The following is a 22686-nucleotide window of genomic DNA, read 5'->3' on the forward strand; positions in this document are numbered from 1 at the left end:
TTTAAAAATGTCTTCTAGGCTCTATTTTATTTGTACACAATCAAAATTATTCATTCCGTAAATATTAGTTTTTTTTAATTTTTCTACAAAAAATTATTAAGTACCTATAAGTATTATCAGAAGAATAAAAACTTTAGATCAAATTCTTCTCTATAAATTGTGACTTTTGACGATAAAAAAATTGTATTTTATCCTAAACAAATGACTGTGACAGTTTTGACAAAAAGATGGCAACCAATAAAGAATCCTCATTAGTCATTCCTATAGTAGATAGATACACTACTGTTCAAGCTCTAAATTACGATTTTGCGAATAATTGCCTATACTTTACTCCTTAGAAATGGATTACCGAATGGTGTATTCCTAATAAAACGTCTTATCAAAGTGTAATTGGTTACTCAGAACTAAACACCAAAGAGTGTTGTTACCATGGTATAATTTCTGAACCGGCGACGTCGTTATCATTCCAAAGCGTTCAGTATACAATTTTCATTATTTACCTTCGTTGTTTTTTTTTTGCTCATTATCTCCATCGTTTGCGGTACGGCACTACGGCGTTCTTTTCTTCTTTGATGCTTATTTAAGAAAATCATTACATTTAGTCTTGTGGTGCAATCGTTTATAATGTTTACTACAATGAATGTCATTTAATATCCAACATTATATTATATAGTATTATTCATAGTGTGTACAATTTTATCCAAAATGATTCCTGAATTTTGTGTTTTTTACGGAGTGCTTACGTTTTCATGGATAGAGTTTCTTTGGGAACAGTATTTGTCGTTAAGACAGGTAAACGTTTAACAACCATTAACAAATTGTAACATCTGCGAAATGTAACACGTGTACACACACTAATTTTATTTAGAATTTATGTTTTTGTATTAATTTACACAAATGGATAGGGGGGTACACGTTTTTAATTACTTTTTTTTAATCTGGACGGAAATTTTTTTTTTTTGTTAACAAGTCTTATAAAAATAAAATAATTACTAGACGTGTTTTTTTCAGAAGTCGTTGCATTTTGCATGCTGCGTGTTATGACTTGTAACTTAAGATGTATTAATGTTAGACAGCACAACATTGTACTGGGCCCAATTTGTTTATTGAGAACCTAGGTTAAGGGGTCTCTTAAACACTGTGTAGGGGAAATTCATAGACTCCTCTAGTTTAAAAGTTATATTTACTAGAACTTTGAGAATTATTATTGTATTAAATCTTTAATGAACTTATTTACACAACAATTTTAGATTTATATGTTTATTATTTGTATACCTAATTATCTTATAATAGTGCGTGTGTAAGGTATGAATAGTAGGATGCTCCTAATTTTGGGTTTGGCAGAATTTTAATGGAAACACACCTTATAGTGGTACAAAATGGTTTAAACAAAGGCCGTCAAAAATTTTAGATCTCATTTGTAATGTTCATACGCATACGACACATACTTTTTACAGGATTGTATGGGCGGCAAAATTAGGGTATAATGATATAGATGACACACTATATGTGAGGTCGTAATCTAGACAAGTAGATAGTAAAAACAGATTTTCTAAACACATGATTTATCACTGTAGTCCATAAGTACAAAGTAAATATTGTAGTTGACTACTGTTAATACTTTTATCATTAATATTTTTCTTGTATTTCAGAGACGTGTTTACAAAACAACTGAAAAGATTCCAGGAAAACTAGATGGCGTATTAGACGTAGAAACATTTCAGAAAGCAAAAACTTATGGTCTGGATAAAAATACGTTTGGTATTACTAAAGAATGGATCAATATGATTATTTCTACCGTAAGCATCTTCATGAATTTAAGTTTTGATGTATCGAAATAGTAGTTATAGATAGATAATAGCTATTCCACTAAAAATATTTTCAGGGTTTTATTTGTTTAAATGGTTTTACCTTACTGTGGAATCTTAGTAAAAATTGTTTGGCCAATACAAGATACGCAGAAAGCGAAATCATGACCAGTTGTATATTCCTTCTGGTATCAAATACTATGAGTACAATTATTTCTATACCTATATCTGCGTATAACACTTTTGTTATAGAAGAAAAACATGGTTTCAATAAACAGGTAAAATGAAAGTTAACATTTCTCTTTGATTGGTGTTTTAAGAATATATTATTTGTTTGTTCTCTAGACAATGAATTTCTTCATTAAAGATAATTTGAAAGAATTCTTGCTAATCCAAGTCATTGGTTTACCGATTACCGCAGCTTCAATAGCCATTGTAAAATGGGGCGGACGTTATTTCTTCATTTGGCTTTGGGTGTTTGCGGTAGTAACCTCGCTATTTTTAATGACTATATATCCAGAATTTATCGCTCCACTGTTTGACAAATACACTCTATTGCCGGAAGGAACTTTAAAAAGCAAAATCGAAGAACTTGCAAAACAGGTCAACTTTCCGTTATACAAAGTTTATATTGTTGAAGGTAAAAATATATTTTTAAGTACAAGTACAGCATGTAATGTGCTGCTTAGAGAAACGTTATACCCCCTATTTATTAAAGAGTACTATGTAGGCAATTTTTTGTGAATATTAATTTAAAGCCAAAACGATTGTGTATTTAATTTATTAGTGTAGTCTTGACAACTCTTTATTGGTTATTAATTATTTTATCAGACCATCACAGAGCCCTCGGTACCGTTTAACTATTTTACTTATCTAAACACAGCTAAGCACAAAGCATTATCTATTTTACTTTGTGTATAAAGCATATTTTAGAGCAAAAATACCTATTATATTTTTCTTTAAATTTTATTCTAGCACATACTTTCCGAATAGATTTTTAAAAGTATTAAAATATGCATTGTACTTAGTTAATTTTCTAACAGATTCAATTTTTTTTAGGTTCGAAAAGATCAGCTCATAGTAATGCCTATTTCTATGGATTTTTCAAGAACAAACGTATTGTTCTTTACGATACACTGTTGAAGGATAATAAAGAAGAGAATGGTAAGGGAATGGACGATGATGAAATATTAGCTGTTTTAGGTCATGAACTCGGACATTGGAAATTAAACCATATTTTATTCTTCATCATGATATCACAGGTATTGCCTACATCATAAAATATATTTTATATACAGTTACATTGTATAACTAAAATTGTTGTGTTATTTTAATCGCATTCCAGGTCAATTTGTTTATCATGCTCTTTGTCTTTGGCTGGCTGTATGACAATTCGATGTTGTATCGAGCCTTTGGATTTTATGAAACTACTCATCCCGTTATTATTGGTCTAGCGATTATATTCCAATATGTATTTTCACCTTACAACACTGTGATATCATTCGCAATGACAACATTGAGCAGGCAGTTGGAATTTCAAGCGGACAGATTTGCCAAAAAACTAGGATTTGCAAAGTCACTGGAGAGTGGATTAATTAGATTAAACAATGACAATCTGAGCTTCCCAGTTTATGACTCTCTGTTCTCGGCATGGCATCATTCTCATCCACAATTGTTGGAACGCTTGGAGGCAATTTCAAAGACAGACTGAACGGTTTTCTATATTTTCATAAAATTTTGTTCTATATATATAAAATTCCACAAAACATACACAATATGAAAATCTCATATTTAGTTTCTGGCACTTTTTTTTTTTTTTTCATTAAAGTTTGCATTCTTCACTTAAGTTTTGAGGTATAATTTTTTGTGTGAGTGTGCGCCAATTATCTAGTCCGCACGGTGAAGGACAACCGGGTAGTTCGAGTAATTGAATGTTTGATTCTTTCCATTCGTAGTTTTTGTTGTAAAGAAGCTAATTTATAACGGAATAATCATTTAATTTAATAACATTTGTGTGTAGTTATTTATTTATAGATATTTTTATTTACCTTTACTAATGTTTCATTTGAAGGTGTTGCATATAACTCCATAAGAACTGCTGCCCCATAGTATGGGTATACTATGCCTGGTATGTTCAACGCGTTAAGTAAAGGGACAATAGTCGAATCGTGTCCAACGTGTAAATATATTTTTTTGGCGTCTGGTGATTTATTTAAAACTGCATTCATACGATTCAACACATTACCTAATAAATCTCCTAAAATGTTATTTAAAAAATGTTTTTATTGTTTACATATAATGTGGTGTATACAAGTTAGTTGGCACCTAACAAAGGAAGATAAAAGTCTTCTGAAACGTTGACGACATGTAATTACAAGTGTAACTGAAAACCCTGTTAAATACCCTACACAAACTTAAACTTATTTATATACACTTAGCAAAGAAATTCAAGAAAATATATAATATTCAACTTAAGCCCCTTTAACCTATTTTCTCTTTGGATACGACACTGCCGAGACTAATATTGATTTATGTATGATAGTTCAAAATGAGGTTACCTGAAAACAAACGTTTCATTTGATCAGATTTACTGTTCGTTATTTTCATGCTCAACAACATGAAATCCTCGATATCATTAAACCGTTTTATCGCCCAACTAGGAATTGAATAGTTTGCCATGCGCTATAAAAATATTTGTTTAAATTACATTATTAAAAGTACTTGCATAGAAAAATATATAAGTTACATAAGCTATGTACTATTTGTTGTAGTCATAATAATAGTTATGTATTTTATTTATATATTTGAGTGAATTAATGAATGAAATTTAATGTTGTGCGAGTTTTCATAGTGTATAAAAAATAAAAACATTCAATATGGAATTTATGTCATTTACCGTAGGTAAATAAATTAATGTGTGAAAAAATTAATTTTAATTGTAAATTGTGTTTATAAAATAAATTTTTAAACTTAAAAATGTATAAATATTAAAAAGGCGTATTTTTATATTATTACAAGATTCAGATCCATTAGCCATTTGAAGACAAGTCGGATAAAGTTATTATTTATTTTATACATTATCCTCTTGAATTGCAAGAAAGATTATTGGCTTGGACTTGCATAAACAAACAACTTACTTCAGTCCATATGACGTCGCAAACTTGCAATACTTCATACATAGTGTTTAGAGGATTAGACGTATAATTTTTCATGTAATTCACTAAGCTTTTGACTTTTTCAGTTTTCATGGCGTTTTCACACTCTTCGTGTAAGTCAACCCAATATTTGGGGCAATTGTTTGCGTTTTCCACAAACTAAAAAATAAATATACACCATTTAACAAGACTATTTTAGTGAACTTTCATTACATATAGACAATGAGATTAGATAATACGGTTTACACTAGTCAGTGAGCCTATCTGAATCTGCATTCTCACATTCATTGGCCTAACTAGATAAAAAAAAAGAATAGCAATATTATCGTTTGTCTGATTTTCTATTGTGTAGGTAATTATAATTTAGTTTACAATATAATGTAGTTGTCAATTAGCATATTTTGCCATGTTTTAACGAATAGGTATGTTTTGATAAATTGACAATCTATCTACCTATTGTACAGTCGATAATTATTTTCATAGGTTTTCTTGGCATATAGATTGCATTAGATGGATTATACTACAGGCAATTTACATTGGTAGTGTGGTTTGTATAGGTTTACAAAAGAAACTCAATGTATACTTGTGTAGACTTTGTAATCAGTTGACACTCGTGTCTTGCATATAACAAATACACGTGTCCAAGCCAAATAACTAACGCCTAAACGTGTTACATAATAATAATTGTATATACCTAATCTGTAAGTTATTATGTTTAGTTAACTATTGTTCTTGTCTATAAAATATCACTATTTACAATTATTGTATTGCATTCTATTGTAAACAATAGATAACAACCTACTTAAACCCGAAAACGTGTTTAAAATAGCAGGCTAGCAGTCCTCAAAATTAGGTACTCGTTTAGATTAAAATGTGAAGTTTAATAATATTGACCATCAGAAGTCTAAAAATTTGGTAAACTTAAAAAATAAAATACAGTTTTTTTTTTTAATTGATATGGCTTTATAAGAGAAAATATGTCTTTAAAAAATTACCTTTATAAAATTAAAGCAAGGAACATAATTTATACGCCTTAAAATCGAAAAACTATATTTTTTTTAAATATTTTAAACAAAAGCCCACACTAACTCAACATTTTAATCTTATTGACGTTATTTAGTTAGTTCTCAAAAAAATTATTACCTACCCATAAAAAATAATATTACCTATTTATTAGTATACTACATATTTAAGTTCCATGGCATTTTTAAAATTCTTTATTATGAGTAAAAGCATTTTACTGGTATAAAATGCTTTTTGTTGTGACAATATTTTGAAACTTTAGTAGGTCTCATTACAATTCTGTTAAAATATAAGGAAGAAAGAATTTGTTGGCTTCTTTACTATTGGAATAATAATTAATATTTTGTGTAACTAGATATTATTACCTATAATAATAATATGTTGTTTTCATTATAATATAAAATACGTAGTTGATTGTTATGGTGAAGTTTAGCAATAGCGAACTGTGTTAATCTGTTTATCATTTTTATTTGTGTTGGATTTTATAAAAATACCAAACTTCCGTTCGTATTACTCTTATACTATATTATTATTAACAAACTGTATAGTATTGCAACATTTACTAGGCTATGATGGAAACCGAGTTTCATTTAAATAATTCAGTTTTTTTGTAATTAAATAAATTAAATTAAAACAATTTTCAATACTAAAACGCATTTTTTTACACAAAAAAAAAACCGTTTCCAACATACCTAGTTAAAAAGACAAAGGACTTGTGTGCAGAGTAGGTATATAGACTAAAGTCCAGACTAGTGATGAGCAAATTCCCTGGAATATTTCCAAAACCAGGAATTGATTGGACATATTATAATATTTATAAATATTGTTGATATGTTTCGATATTTAATTACACTAATAGTTTTAAATTATTCAAATAGGTACACATGTTACATATTTTATTTATACTAGACATAAATCTAAACAATATTCAAGTTATATAGGTGCTTAATGTCTTCGGTGTAAAGATTGGATTTTACATAATTACTTTGTTTTTATAATTATTTACACTGTTTAAATTAAATCAAATTTCAAGTTTTAAATAAATCCGTTAAAAAATTCATCAAGTTACAACTCGTCATTAATCTTTCAAAAATAATAAATAAAAATCAACAATACCTTTAAATAAAATGAACAAAACCCAAAATAAAATTACCAACAGTATTGTATAGCGTTTTATTAAAACTGGTAAACGGTACACTAGTATTTGTTTTCCTTGTTCCCAGGAACATTGCTTGGGTAATATTCCTAATAGCACATCACTAGTCCAGAGCTATCGAGGCATTTTTTTTTTTTTTTAATTATTATTATTTTTTTTTTTTACCAAATGGTGATCTCTGGACAGGCTCATCTTGATCGGTACGGGCTGCCATTTCAAATCCGCGTTCCAAGTCTGCTGTTTGTTGGGAGGGTACATGCCGGCCAACAGGTAACCGGCCGTCTGGTAGCAACGGTCTACCGTGGTGGTGGACACGTCTATTTCCGAGGGGATGTACCGCTGCGACGGGTTCAAAAAGCTTATGTACCGCTCTCTGAGCGCTTGGCCGGCCCTGTAAGCGTTCCATATGCCCTGGTCGGTCAGCTCACCCAAGCCCCTTGGCCAGTTGATGCGGTTAGTGTTGTTCTTGTACTGAATAATCGGCGCCCGGTTTCCGTGCCTCGTTAACTGGACAAATTCATAAAAAAAAAAATAATCGATTAAATTTAAAAAAAAAACCGATTAAATTAATTCATATCACGTTAGACCCATTCACAAAGACCCAAACATTTTCTGGCTGTGACTGAAACCGAACCGATCATCGTTCTAATCCTCTCATCAATGACGCAGCTATTCCTGGCAACCCCCAAAAAAAGATTCTAGTCGAATAGGAAAACAAATGTGTAAACAATATCTTTAATTAACTGATCTGCCTCTTCATTCTGTCAAGCCGCCTTTTGTAAATATAACATCTACAATATGCTTATTATACATAACGGATTGCATAAATAAAAATAAAAAAAAACACGATTTTAAGGACAATGATCAAACGAGGGTTAGCATTCTCTAAATCACCCCTATTTATTAGTTATCGCATAATATAAACTTGCGCTGTTGACATTAATAGATATATCAAGACTTGTATATTATGGCCTCTCAAAATTGTTTTTTATTAAATTTTACGGTAATTTTTTTAGTTCGTACCAAGTTAATAATAAGAAAAAAAATTATATCCTATATAATGCTGTTTATAATATTATCTATATTTTAAACTTTTGGAAAGCATGAGGCTGGTATTCCTGAAAATCTTGAGGGCCAATCATGGCAATCAACAATGGCTAATCCATTTATTTATTATCTATACATATCATTCATCGAAGGCCTCGTTTGTAAAAGTATTTTGATTTTCAAACATAAAAATGGTCATTATGGTTGAGGGTTTTTAATATTTTTTTATTACATACAACCATAAGTTGCTTAAGTTTTTTCTAGGTTTCATATTATGTATTAATTTGTAATTTGTTATATTATCTTAAAGCACTTTAGATTAAACTTTTTATTTCTTAACGTATAATGTTTATCACAAGTTTATCTCCCTCCCAAAGTCTAAATCTATTAAACCTCATAAAGCCATACCTAATGGTGTCATATGAGAATCTCTGGAAATACAATGGAAATGAGCATCAAAGTTTGAGGTTATTTTAAGCCTTGGCAATTTTAAGAAACAAACAAATCTGGTCTGGTACAGGAATGGAAATAACCCTTTTTACCCGTCCTAAATTTTAAACTTTAAAACTATTTATTCAAAACTGTTTACCTATCGACCAATCGACATTTTCAGCAAATTATTCTTAATTTGAACAAAATATAATATTTGAAACCATTTGAGTTAAAAAAAAATCAATAGAGCTCTAGAAAATACTAAAAATAAAATATTTGAATAGCGGCCTATTGTATTTTAATATAGCATAAACCAAATAATGTTTCCAAAAGAAAAACTATCAATTATTTCAATACAAAAAACTGGTGTAGGACATTAAAAGAACCACCCGGTATATTATATCTATATATTATTGATAAAAAAAACACACACACGAAAAGTCATTGGTATTATAAAATGTTGAATTAGATAAAACAATATTAGTCATCTAAAATTTAAAAAAAAAATACTTACATTATGTTTAATGTCTTGGTAGAAAATGTGTTATTAACGACGTTAGATGAATATATTATATAGTATCAATATATATATATATATATATATATATTGATACTGATATTATTATACTCACGATAAAAACGAATTTCAGCTGGAAATCGTTTGAATTGTTGGCGTTGCACGTGCAACAAGTCACACTTATGAGTAACAAAAGTGTACACATCTTCAAAAGATCAATCATCTTGGTGGATTTCGTTGACTAAGGCGATGTAGCATGAAGTATAAAAAATATAATATTACATGAACTGTACACGACGATTGTTGGTTATGTGTTTAATTAATTTTACATCAGTAACGGCAGTGTAAATTATACAGACTATAAACAAACTAGTTAATTAACAGCTAAGCTAGGTAGGTATTTGATATTCACAACACCAACAATGATCAATCAAGGTTTTTCGAGATAAAATAAAAAAAAAAAAAACATTATTGTGCGTCGAATAGTTTATATTTGTCTTTTTTTAAGCGATTAGAACGGCAATAAATTTTTTTTACGATTAAAAAAAAACCAAGAACCAGAGATTAGTGTTTTTATGATAAATAATATTGTATTGTAAACCGTACACTGCCGTGACTATCTCTACTGATTCATTTATACCACAATAATTAGTTTAGACAGCAATATTGCTATTACTCATCATAATGCTGTTTATGAATATTCTTATTTAGGCGGGGGCCCTTTATATAACACAATAATAATATTGAATACCTAATTGTAAAGTCTGCAGATAAGTGCGACAACTGAACAAAAAATTTAGTACTATCATAATATGCGCTTGCTCCGGTTAAAGATTTAAAAATGTGTTTTGCTATATTAAAAAAATAAAAAAACCAATAATATGATCGACCGAACACGATTTAGTGAATAATTGATGTTTTCCTGGTTGTAATTATTATACAAAACAGTTTAGGCTATCCAAAATGATTAGCCTATGATAATATTAAAAAAAAATTTCCCCTAAAACGTTGATTCTTATTTTCTGATATATTTTAATTTGTATATATGTATATATAAGGTCACTGAACAATTTTGCTGACTATTGAAGACACATTTCAACTTGAATTAACTATATAATCGTCCAATTATTATCTATTGTAATTAAATGAATAATACACGCCGAGTACGGTTCGTATTATATACATTGGCCACTCATTTGCTGACTCTAGAATTGCAATTAAAAAAGGGAAGAGATGTTAAATATAAATTCAGATGCAGAATTCGTCTAAGGATTAGGTAAAATTGTGAATTTTTAGGGTTTAAGGCCTAGAAATTGTGCACAAGAAAGCTCTAGAATGGGGTCACAACATTATTATACAATATTCTCAAATATCTGTAGTTAACTTTTTTTTTATTATTGAAAAACCAAAAAAATTTTAACTTAACAAGCTTTTTGGTGTCTTCATGAACAAATCGCTTGACTACCTAATTTTGAAATGAATATTGGACATGTGCAATTTCTGAATTCAGCGATACAACTAGTGTACAGTTTTATTTTATATAATTTTATTCAGATTCAATGTCATGGTCACGAAGGTCATGGTTAAGGTTTATCGAGAAGAAAGTCTTGTTATATTATTTTACTGTTTGTTACTTGGGTATCATAAGTGGGGCACTTGTGTTAATATTTCATCGTACTTAAGTTGGCCCAACCCACATCCCGACTATTTTTATTCAGCCCCACCCAACCTGGCTCGGAAGAAGATTAATTATTCCACCCTAAAAAGTAGCAGCCTGCCTATGGTTAAATACATTTAGTACAGATTATTGAACTATAATTTGTGTATGATTATAAAATAAATTATACTCCATTATTGAGTATATTCTTATGACTTTAAGAAATAAAAAAATAATTAACAAATACATCAAAACATTATGCAGTTAATTCAACACGCTTTATATTATATTTTATATATTATAACAATTACTCTAAAACGCATACAACTCTATACTAATATTTACCTATTACACGTGTGATTATATTTTCTAAAGATGTTCCAGTATCTCTTCTTTCTTCTGTAAGGGTTGTCAAATTTAAGCTTCCCAAATCTATGAAAATAATTATTAAATGACTGTGTTGCGAAGAAAAAATAAAATAATTTAGTTGCTTGCGATACGTAAATAAATAAAATAAAGTAAAATTCAACTCTAAAACAAGCTTTAAGGCCATTTGCGACAATCGAAAAATTCATTCGAAAAATTACTTTGGACTTCATCAGCTTCAGTTATAGCAATTCATGTAACAAATACATCAAACATCAAATCATTATGCAGTTAATAAAATCCAATTTATAAATTTTATGTTTTATAAATATATGACAATCGCTTTAAAACTGAGATAAATTAGACAAATTTAATAACACAAAGTATTATTGTTTAAATGTTAAATTATTTCTAATAACAATATTTGAATAAACGGTTTATATTATATTCGGAATGATCATCAAAAGATTAAGCATGAAACATATCATGTGAGGCGAAAAGGTAATTTTATATTTACTTATTACATTTCTTATTAGAAATATCTATAGTAAATGGGTTCACTCTAATACTTTTATTATGATCAAAATATAATATATGTCACAATCCTAGTAAAATGGTGATCATTGAACTTATATAGAGTTTCTAAAACGTGAGTTATTACAATAATAGACGATGACCGTCCATTTCACAATTTGTACAGTGCTTGAAGCACATTATGATAATATCTATGACTATGAGTCTGCACCGCACAAAACCTTATACTCGAGTCAAGAAAAATGTTATATCGCATAGAATTGTATGCGGATAGATAACTTGGAAGAGCCGACTAACCGAGAGAAAACTGTGTAAGATCCACTGAATGCAGACATTCAAAAAGGCAATATTATTAATTACCTTGCTCACTATAGCTCTATTGACTGGTCATTCTTTCCTTAAAAAATATAATATATTACTATTATTTTATTAGTAAAATAATTTTTGGAAGACGGCGCATGTGTTTCTGTCGCTACAACACTGACCAGAAATGCATACTTTGGAATTTGTAATATTCGCAATAAAACAGACTTAACGCCTTGATGTTAAGGTAAACGTACGTTGTACCAGGCCACAATATATATAGGGTATTACACGTCGATATAAAACTGTCTTAAACACAAACATTTAAAAATAATACATTTTTAAGAGTCCCAAATAACAAAACTGCAACAAATGTCTGTTGTCATAGACATCGGTGATCACCTTGTTTATTTTCGTAACCAACTAGTTGTAATAATTAATATTTTTCTTTTCATACGCATAAATTATCTTGTACTTAATTATTTTCTCTTGAACTTGTATAAAAAAAATATAACAATGAATCAATTCGAGCATAGTTTTTTTGAAGATGAATGGGAAGAAGGCATCGAGGAAGAAATTATTGTCGGTGAAACTTTGACTACATCACAAAAGTTCCATACCAAACGCCGCCGTGGGTCTGGTTATGATGATGAACTGCTTGACGTAATTGAATCGGTGTCTTAATGTGGATTATTCACTAGCTTGCTTTTCTTTCATTTTGCACATCTCTAGAGCTCCGAATGGCCTTATGCTACCGTCAGCTATCCGGGTCGTCCGCCGAAACGGTTGAAGATGTTCAAGACGAGGAAGGGTGATCAAGGAGAGGACATCGTGGAAGAAGTTATCAACCGAGTAACCGTCCAAACAAATCACAATACTATTCGTTATTAATTATTTTCGTTTGTACACAAAGCCGTCGACCAGTCAAGACATATCGAGTGCAGTTAACGGCGAAGAGGTGTCATCCAGTGAGCCGGTTGCAGAGGATGGCGAAGGGGTGTCATCCGGTGAGCTGATTGCAGGTGAAGTAGACAGACACGTTTTAAGGGTCTCGGGGAGAGGGTTTTTTTTTAAAAATATTTTTATCGTACGGTTTTAGAAACGACTTCTGAAGACAATGTCGGCAGTATTGAGCCCGGTATCGATCGCCGTGGAAAAACTTCGACTAGAAGAAAAAAATCAGTCGCTCCCGCCAAACGTCGCCGTCGCAAGTCCGTTAAAAAAAGGACCAAGGTAATTGAATCCGATTCCAAACCTTAAATGGCTTAAAGGTGGATAAATTATTATACTTTTGTTGTTAATTAATTTTGTACATTTCTAGCGTACTGCTGCAGCGTCCAAAACTGTTGGTCAGACTGTTCCTCTGGTGAGACGGATGAGGAAGGAAAAGGAAGGAGACGGCATACGAGCCATCATGGAGAAAATAAAACAGAAGCTCAAACCTAAGCCGCCCCCGTCGTACGAAAGAGTGTTGGAAATCGCCGCAGAGTATCAACGGCAGAGGGACGCGCGGTCGCACATTAGTCGTTACCGTAAGACACCGCGTTTGTTTGTCATGTGTTTATTTGAATTCTAACCTAATTTTGTTGTAACACAGCCTGCCTATAATATCAACTTCATATTGTAAAGCTTTTTCTTTGATCGAAACACTATCCTCAGCACGTCATAACAGCCGCACAAATCTGACGCCAACCGATTTCTCTGTACAAGAATGTACAATTTGATTATTGATCATCACCATGTTTTGCTTACTTATTATTACTATTTTTCTTGTTTTGGTATTTAAATGTTGTACTATTTAACTTGTTTATACCCTTGCATTTTCTATTTGTATGTTCTATTTCATGTACTATTTTGCTTATACTGTTCTGTAAACGTTGTTAATTATCTTGTTTATTTTGCTTGTTTATACCCCTTTCATGTTCTATTTATATGTTCTATTTCATGTACTATTTTGCTTATTTTGTTTTGTTAATGTTGTTATTTATCTTGTTTATTTTGCTTGTTTATACCCTTTTATATTTATCATGTTCTAATTTTGTTGTATTTATCTTGTTCATATTGTTTTTTTAATAATATTAATTTTGTTTATAATTTTATGATTCGATCTCAATAAATGTAAGACTTGAACTGAAATTGCTTTATTTAAAACTAGTAATTAAGTATCACTTAAACAATTGTTATTGGTAGTGGTGCAATCACGAGGTGCACCAATATAAGTTAAGCGACTGCAATCTTTAAACACTAGATTTTTTTTTATCTGGTTTTATGAATTTTGTTTCTATTTTAATATGTTCTGTTATGGTATGAACACGAAATCATATTTAATATTCAAAATATCATGTTACGCGTTTAATCAAAAAAATTAAAACATCAATAAAAATCGAAGAGGTTATATTATGTTCATTTACATCAATTTTTTATAAAAGTATTTAAATTGTGTTTTTCACTAGGTACATGTATGTAGAAATGTATATTCCTCAAAATGTTTGCAGGCAAGCAATTGAACATTTGGGGCACGTTAAGTTACATTTATTTGAGTTTCAAAACTTATAAAATCTAAATAATAAGTGTATACACTTATTAAAAAAAAAAAAATATTATAAAAAAAACCAGTACAATGGGGACGGAAAGGTCCCCATCATGCTAGGCAAATCGGTAGTTAGTATTTTCAAGCCATTTAATGACTTCAGTGAGTATTTAAAAGTGAAATATGTGAGCAAACACCTCAACGAAGGCACACTATTATTTTATGTAGCAAAATTGCCTACACTAGACGCCGTTTTTAAACCATGCTTGTTTCTTGTCAAATTCAAATATTGTAATGTGTGATTTCAAGATTATAGTAATAATCACAGCTGCTGAATCGCTAATACAGAAAGGGCACATATCTATATTTTTTTTACAAAAATCACTTAATTTCATAATCAAATGTAATGACGATAAATAAATGATTCTTTGCAAACGGGGACATGTCCTACTATATAAGTACTTGAAAAAAAAGTTATGAAAAAATTCGTTAAAAATAAAAAAGGCACTTGTTATATGGATGAAATGTATAGTTAAATATTTTCTTTTCTGAAAAATTTTAAAACCGGGGCATTATTTGAAATATTTTTTAACCAATTTCTTCATGTAGCATGTTTACTGATCAGAAATCATGCATGGAATAAACTTTATAGAGACAAATTTTTTTTTATTTGTAACAGTAGTACACGAAATGTACTTCTTTCGGCCAAACAAATGAACACATAATGCATACATTGATGACGACGGTAAGTTTAAACTAAGCACTTTATATTTTTAACTGAAAAATACTTTGAAAAAAATGTTTGTGAGCATGTCCATTGCTTAAAAGAAACAGAAAATTATTAAAAATGTTACACATTTATCCATCTGATGTAAGACTAATACATTTTTCCTATACTTGTAAGTACACGTTTTACTATATTTTTCAATACTTTGAAAATGTTCAATTTCATTCCTTATACGAACATAAAAGTTTTAATTAAATTAATTATATGTAGACGAACAATTTTAATACATTGTAGCGCTTGAATTTTCAACAATCTATTCGTTTTCTATGACTTAGTAATGATGTTGTTGATCGATTATGTGTAGTTTGGTGGAATTATCAAATTTACGGCGTTTTGTATAGGCAAACCGCAACGCCGAGATGTTTAAAGGTCGGTATAAAGCACGGCGCGGCATTGTTTCTGTATACCAGTACGAAAAACGACCGTGCTATGACTTATAAAATGAACGAATAAACTGACAATGGAAAAAAGAGGGCATACAACAGAGTTTTGCTAATTCTTATTCGAATAAAACGTTTTTCGAATAATTGTTTTACAATTTTTTCGAATAAAAAATTGTCTTCCTACATATAATGGTTTTATGTATTTTCTAAATATAATATAATATATATTAAATTTATACGAAATAAAGTTTGAAAGTATAATTACTTGAAAAGAAAACCCTCGGGCTTTTTCTGATGAATGGTGCTTTGAAGAATTCAAATATTTTTTCAAAACTTCAACCTGAGTATTTTTAGTTCTTAAAGTTTTTTAAGTATCCGAGGTTTGTGTCGGAAAGTTTAAATAATAGTAGATTATTAGAAATGTTAGTAAATAACTGTTTGAGAAATATGTACACACGACTACGACTAATCTCTAAAACTCCTTAAAAACCGACCGCATATAATCCCCTTATAAAAAATTAGTATTTGCTACAATATGATAACATATTATGCAAGCAAATTAAAATATTCAAACAAGAAAAGTCCAACATATTAGAAACACAAATAATAAAAACAGACATGACCAAAATTCATCTCGTTTTCCATATAAAAAGGAAAAATATAACAATTGTATTTGTAAAATGTATCTATATACACTTATTTTCAACAACAAGCTCATCCAAAAATAAATGGGGGCTACCATTTAAAAAATCTTAAATTTATAGGTTTTAACACATACGTAATTGAGTTATATATAGAACGTTATTTAATGTGCTTCTATATTTAATGTACTAAAAATACTTAAAAAATATAGGTGTTATATTATGGTTTATTGATTATCATAAACAAGTGTTTCTTTTTTTAACTTTATTTGTTTTATCATTTGTGTGTTCAAATGTTCGAACTGTGGTACAATTATTATGGCGAATAACTATTTTGTACATAAAGAAACTCAAATTATTTTATTAAATTGTTCTTATGTAAACATTTTTAATTTTTAATTAAAGATTAGACTTATAATGTAAATTAAATCATTTTTTTATATAACTTTAGGCGTGGCACATTCTTGTAAGACCCGCATTAAACCACCCAGACAAAATTAACAATTGTATCAATATGAGCATATTTATTTTATGTGAACACAATCAAAACAAATAGAATATTACACGCCATCTAATATGGCAAATCTAACTATAAAAAGGCAACCCCGAGCACTAACAATCTAAGGGTTTTTTTAAGCTTCAATGCGTTAAGTTTATCAAACAAGCAAAAGTAAGTAAAATTTAAAATCAGTTTGCTAACCATTATAATGTTTGATGATATAGTTATTTATAACAAGTATACGGTTTTTATTGTTGTAGGTATCTACGGTAAAATCAAACATGTTATTTGCAGTATATTTTTTCGGTCTTATTGTAAGTAAATATAGATTTTGGACAAAATTTCAACTCTTTAACTATTCATAGTTAATTTGATCCTTTCTTTTTGATATTTTTATACCTACCACAAAATATATACATTTTTCCATAGATTAATGTGGACATCTTACATTTTATAAAATACAAAATAAATATTAATTTTTTAATTTGGTTTAAATGAATAAAACTATGTTTTATAAAATAATAAATACATTTAACGTGTACCATTTAGGATTCTCAAAATGTTGCGTAATCACTAACTATTCCCAGAGCATCTATAAGGAGTTTTGTAAGGCAAAATTTAAGAAAAAGAGGAGGTTTTAATTAATTTCAACCATGCCAATTAATTTACCGGTTATTTTGTATAAGTTTCAAGGTATTAGGTTATTAAATAATTGACTATGACTAAAAGCCATTTTGATTTTTTTTTTTTACCAAAAAGTCAGACAAATGTCGACTTCATAGGATAGTCCAATTCTGTAAGAGTCCTTATTGGCTACATTACTATGTTATGTTTCTTGTAATTCAATTAATTGAATTTGCAATTTTTTTCATTATTTAAGTCCAATTTTTTACATAAAAAATTTGTACAAGCGATAAAAATAATATTTTTTTTAGTTATTTTAGAAACCAGCACAGTATATTATATTAGGCGGTCGATTATAGAAGTGTTATTTCAGTATTCTCAAATAGTAACTAATAGGCCTACAAATCTTAATAAAGTTTAAATCACACTTTATAAATAATAGGCGTAGCTAGTATTTAGTTCAGAAAAGCGATTTAATCGCTTTTCTGAACTTAGATAGCTAACTTAGATAATTTTTGGAGAATTTCATTAAATATAAAAAATTAATTTAGATGTGAAAAAAATTAATCAGAGGGAGTTGAACCCTTAAAACTACTCCAAATACAATGTACATAAATACAAATATTATATTATAAATTGCATACTTTGTAAGTAGTACATAGTTACATAAATATATAAAATTCGGAGAGCAACATGCACATTTGAATTATGTTTTTCGGAGGGTTTTCAGTTGTTTTAATTAAGCTGTGAAAATGAACATTTATTACTCATTGGATAAAATTAGTTAGAGCTACTAATACATTTTTACATTTTAGACCTTTTCAAAATGTTTCAAAATGTTTCTCTCTAATAATGCCAGATAATTTCTTTGCTGAGACTGCAAGCTGTTATTCTATAATACAACTGGTCTTTGATGACAAGAACTCTATGGTACTACTAATTTTTAAAAATAAGATGTCTGTTTTTAAGATTTCATTGAATGCTGCACCCGTGACACCAACCAAAGGCGAACCATCTAGTGGATCAAAAATCTGGACTAATCTGAAACATGTAAATAATATTAGTAAAAATCTCAATAAATAATTCTCTTTACAGCCATCTTACATTCTACATGACACAAAACAAATTTTAATTTTGTAACAGGTATTGTTCAAATGTATAAAACTATTTGTTCTTTTTCAATAGAAACAAATACCATTTCACACTGTTCTAAAAAAAAAATATTTTACTTGTATGGATTTTAATATAATTGAAAATAAGTGCAGTGAATCAATTATAAGTGTATGATATTAATCTTGATATCACACAAGCTATTTGGTTCCCTATAATATTGGGCAATCACTTCCCAGAGCCTCTATTATAAGTTTAAAAGCTATTTTTTTTTTTACCTACCTTCACAAAAGATTAAAAATCCCTTTTGCTTATTAACAATTTGTATTCGACGGCAGTAGGCCAGAACTATATGATATTAATAGTACTAATATTATGTGTGTCTCACAGTTGCTTGGCCAACACATCTGTGATCGTTCCACCAAAATGCCCAAATCTGTAATAAACCTTGGAAACAATATTTCTTTGTATCACTTAAATAAAGGTTCAATAAAAACAAGTGAGTATTTTAAACAATATTTCGGTTTATATATATTTTTATTATTGTGGAAATGGAATAGAGAGTTAACTTAAATAACTCTTAAAGTAATTATTCAACAGTGATTGTCGACCAGTCAAAATTCCCAGCAATTTTTTCTTTATAAAATATTTAAAAATATCAATCCTAACTAAAAAAATTAAAATAAATTTTTAAAAAAAGTAAAGTACCATCATGAGCTTTAGTAAAAATAAATAAGTACATTATTACAAAGAATGGCTTGAAAGAATTGTTAAAAAATCGAAATCAAAAGATAATACTTTAATTTTTTTAGAAAAACATGTTTAAGGGCCATTGCATGCGGTCTATTTTTAAAGAGTTTTGTATAGGCAATTTTTAATAAAAAAGTGGTTTAAATAAATTTTGACCATGTCAATAATTTTCTGATTAATTTGTATAAGCTTTAAGGTATTATTTTTTAATTTACACAATTTGTCCTATGAGTAATAGTAATTTTGGTTTATTTTAGACAAAATGTTGATTACCTGCATACGATGGTCCCATTTCAATTCTGTAAAGAGATTCGAGTCCTTGGCTAATTTTCTATGTTATGTAGGAAGTAGATTTTCAATTAAAAAATGCATTTTCTTGTAGTTAGTAAAATGAAATTTGCAATTTTTTCAAAATTAAAACCCCATTTTTTACATTAAAAAAAAAACAAAAAAATCGAAAACCTATTTTATACATAACCTAGCAAAGTTGCCAAAAAACGGACCATCTTAAGCAGTCGAAATTTTGTCTGGCTTTTTGGTCAAAAACGTCCAAAAGGCAGACCGCATGCATTACATACCGTGGTTTTTATAGCGCGAATGAGTATAAATTAATTTTTAAAAATATTCACCAGAACGAAAATTATTTAATTTATATATAAACATAAATAGTATATAGTATTATAACAGTTAAAAATGTTATTTGTTACAGGAGCCAAGGGAGAACTATTAGCACCTTATGAGGCGGCGGGCCTAAATGCAATAGACGTATATAAACGAAAAGAAGATGCTCATAAATATTTATTCATTTCCTTAAAAAATGAAACTATTGATAAACCAAAAGTGTACACGGCAGGGATTATTGGGAGTTTTTTTGATGGAAATCCGGAAAACGTAATTAAAAATATAAATATCGTCGTTGAATTATTCATAAAAGACGTGGAAAGCGAATTGGTTGAGAAATGAAACGATTTATAAGTTGTAACATTTTGTCGCGTTCGGTTGAATTTCTAATATCTATTTGTTTTACAAATAAACCATATTTCTCAAATTATTGTTGTTAATTTTTTTAAATTTTATTATGACCTGTGTTATTCCTTTAGTGTTACATTATTTCTTAGGTAAATGTTTTTAAAAAAGTTGGTATTTATCGAATCTAATCGTAAATAAAATTTCAAATAATCTACTAGGTATTATTAAAACTTTCCAACACAAATCTCGGATTAGGATAGGTGGACACTGAATTAAGGGACATCTACATTAGCCGCTTTATTAAAGTACATTGTATAGACAAATGTTCACTAAAAATTAACGTTACCTAAGCTGAAATTTGTATTTATTTTGATCTTTAGTTTTTTTCAATCATTATAACGCATATAAAATACATTTTTGTACAAAATACCCAGAATAAAGTCTAGAAAAACAATTAGATTCTTTACAACACATTCAAGGCATCGATCGCGTTGGAGGCAGTTTTTCTAAAAAATGATAACGCGTGATAAGAAATAAATGTTACATAACCTTTAAAATATTTGTAGTGCCGCCCAACAGCTATTTAACCAAAAATTATTTTTGGGCCATTTGTTTTTACTTATAAATAGAGAAAAAGTTACATTTAGAACGGCAAAACCACAATAAAATCTACATACATGCATTGAAATTATTAAGCTTTATAAAATAATTTTAAGAGATCTGACAACGTAACTTTTTTATTTTTAAAACAAAAGTAGTAATAGTAAAAGTAAAAGTAGTAACAAAAGTTATAATAGTAGTTACATAAATACAAAATAGTTACAATATATTTTCAATTATCAAAAAAAAGTCGTGCATTTAGAAATAATTAATTACTTAACTAATCAAACATAAGTACAAATAAGTTAAACATGAATTATAAAAAAACAAGTTACAATTAATAAAAAAAGGGACATATACAAATCGAGCATGAAAACAATAGGTAAAAATTTGTTTTAAACAATCATAAATAAACAAGTTATACATTTATCAATACAAAATTACAATATAGCAAATACAGCATACAAAAAAATTGAAAATAAAATAGAAATTCAAAGTCATCATCAAAAGGAATCTTTTTTGTCTATAAAACAGTCAAAGATTTCTTCTACCATTATAACGTCCTTTGATATTTGTCTGAACGCAACTTTTATACCAGGTTGTTTGATGGTAATTTTCTCGTCAACGTTTAATTCGTGTGTTGTGTAACTAAGATTTTTTTCAGGTTTTTTCGGATCTTCACCTTCATCACCGCTATCTAGTGTTAAATCTACATTATTTTCTTCAAAGTTTACAACGTGCATTTTTTTTACAACCGGTTCAACTGGTTTTAACAAAAATAAAAATCCAATAAAAAAACTGTATAATTCAGTTTATAATAATAATAATAATTTTCATACCATCAATTCTCTCAGCCTTCCTTTTCCGTGTTTGAAAAAAGGCTGGATCAAAATGTACTGGATTCTAACAAGAACATAAAAAGTTTTACATTTTATTATACTATTACGGGACATTGACCAATAGTAAATAATAGATATACTGGGCTAAGGGTCTAAACAATTTAATAACATAGAAATATAGGACAGACATAATCATAGATCATAAAATTACAACAATTTTGAGAAAATCAATGAATAATCTCTAACTTACAACATAAGAATAATTGATGCCATCTTCTTTCTGTTGGGTAATTTTCTTATTTTCAGTTTCACTTCCATCATCGCTGTCGTCTTGGGTTAAATCAATGAAATCTCCTGCGTTAAAAAACAAAAATTATAATTTGTATGCTTTATAATATGTATGTACTATTCAATTAACCAAATAGAAAAAATATATAATTATGCTTAAGTTACCGGGTTCACGTACGCCCAATAATCTGCCTTCGGTATTGTCATTGTCATAATTTCCAGTCTCGTTATCTCCAAAATTTCCATTGTCCAAAATCTGTCGGTTTTCCAAAGTATCAAATGTGTCGTCGTCAAAAGCCGCATCTTCATATTCCAAGTTTCCAGATTCCGCAAATGTCTCATAAAAGGTCTGTTTTGGCAGTAAAAGATAAATTACTTAAATACTTTTGTAGCAGATTTTTCCCAGCAAAAAAAAGTAATCGGCAGACGACAATATAACTACAACGTGAAATTCTTCAACACTTTAAAATGTTTGTAAGATTACTATACTATTCCTTGCTATAAATAGTTATAATGTTTTATATAGTAGTAACATAAATTATTATTATTAAAGAATATTAGATAGTTTTGCGTGTTAACGAGTTTGTTACATTTTCCTACTCTGAAGTAAATAAATACTTTAAGATATTAATAATGATATAAACTTACACGTATGTCCATGGTGGTCG

At 28.9% G+C, this 22686-nt stretch overlaps 4 protein-coding genes across 4 annotated transcripts in view; 2 read left to right on the forward strand and 2 right to left on the reverse strand.

Moving 5' to 3' along the window:
• LOC126837905 (uncharacterized) overlaps positions 1-22686 on the reverse strand; it is a 79247-nt gene that overhangs the window by 42335 nt on the left and 14226 nt on the right. The gene's annotated exons all lie outside the window — the stretch shown is intronic.
• On the forward strand, positions 514-4724 carry LOC126838755 (CAAX prenyl protease 1 homolog). Its single transcript, XM_050573433.1, has 6 exons — positions 514-792; positions 1653-1799; positions 1886-2086; positions 2154-2448; positions 2868-3070; positions 3154-4724. The coding sequence occupies exons 1-6, from the start codon at positions 706-708 to the stop codon at positions 3517-3519; spliced, it is 1299 nt and encodes a 432-aa protein (XP_050429390.1). The 5' UTR covers positions 514-705; the 3' UTR covers positions 3520-4724.
• On the reverse strand, positions 3028-9613 carry LOC126838757 (testicular acid phosphatase homolog). Its single transcript, XM_050573436.1, has 6 exons — positions 9254-9613; positions 7308-7649; positions 4946-5122; positions 4367-4490; positions 3857-4065; positions 3028-3780 (listed from the first exon to the last, which is right to left on the reverse strand). Exons 1-6 carry the CDS (start codon positions 9359-9361, stop codon positions 3631-3633), a joined length of 1110 nt encoding a protein of 369 aa, XP_050429393.1. The 5' UTR covers positions 9362-9613; the 3' UTR covers positions 3028-3630.
• Positions 16922-20370, forward strand: LOC126838761 (uncharacterized). The gene is made up of 5 exons (XM_050573441.1): positions 16922-17009; positions 17099-17152; positions 18432-18512; positions 18963-19071; positions 20032-20370. Exons 2-5 carry the CDS (start codon positions 17120-17122, stop codon positions 20283-20285), a joined length of 477 nt encoding a protein of 158 aa, XP_050429398.1. The 5' UTR covers positions 16922-17009; positions 17099-17119; the 3' UTR covers positions 20286-20370.

Source organism: Adelges cooleyi, unplaced genomic scaffold, assembly GCF_023614345.1.
Source record: "Adelges cooleyi isolate 19-005CV unplaced genomic scaffold, UGA_ACOO_1.1 ACOO_flye_CR_arks_rails_tigmint_CR_PRNA_30, whole genome shotgun sequence".
NCBI lineage: Eukaryota > Metazoa > Arthropoda > Insecta > Hemiptera > Adelgidae > Adelges > Adelges cooleyi.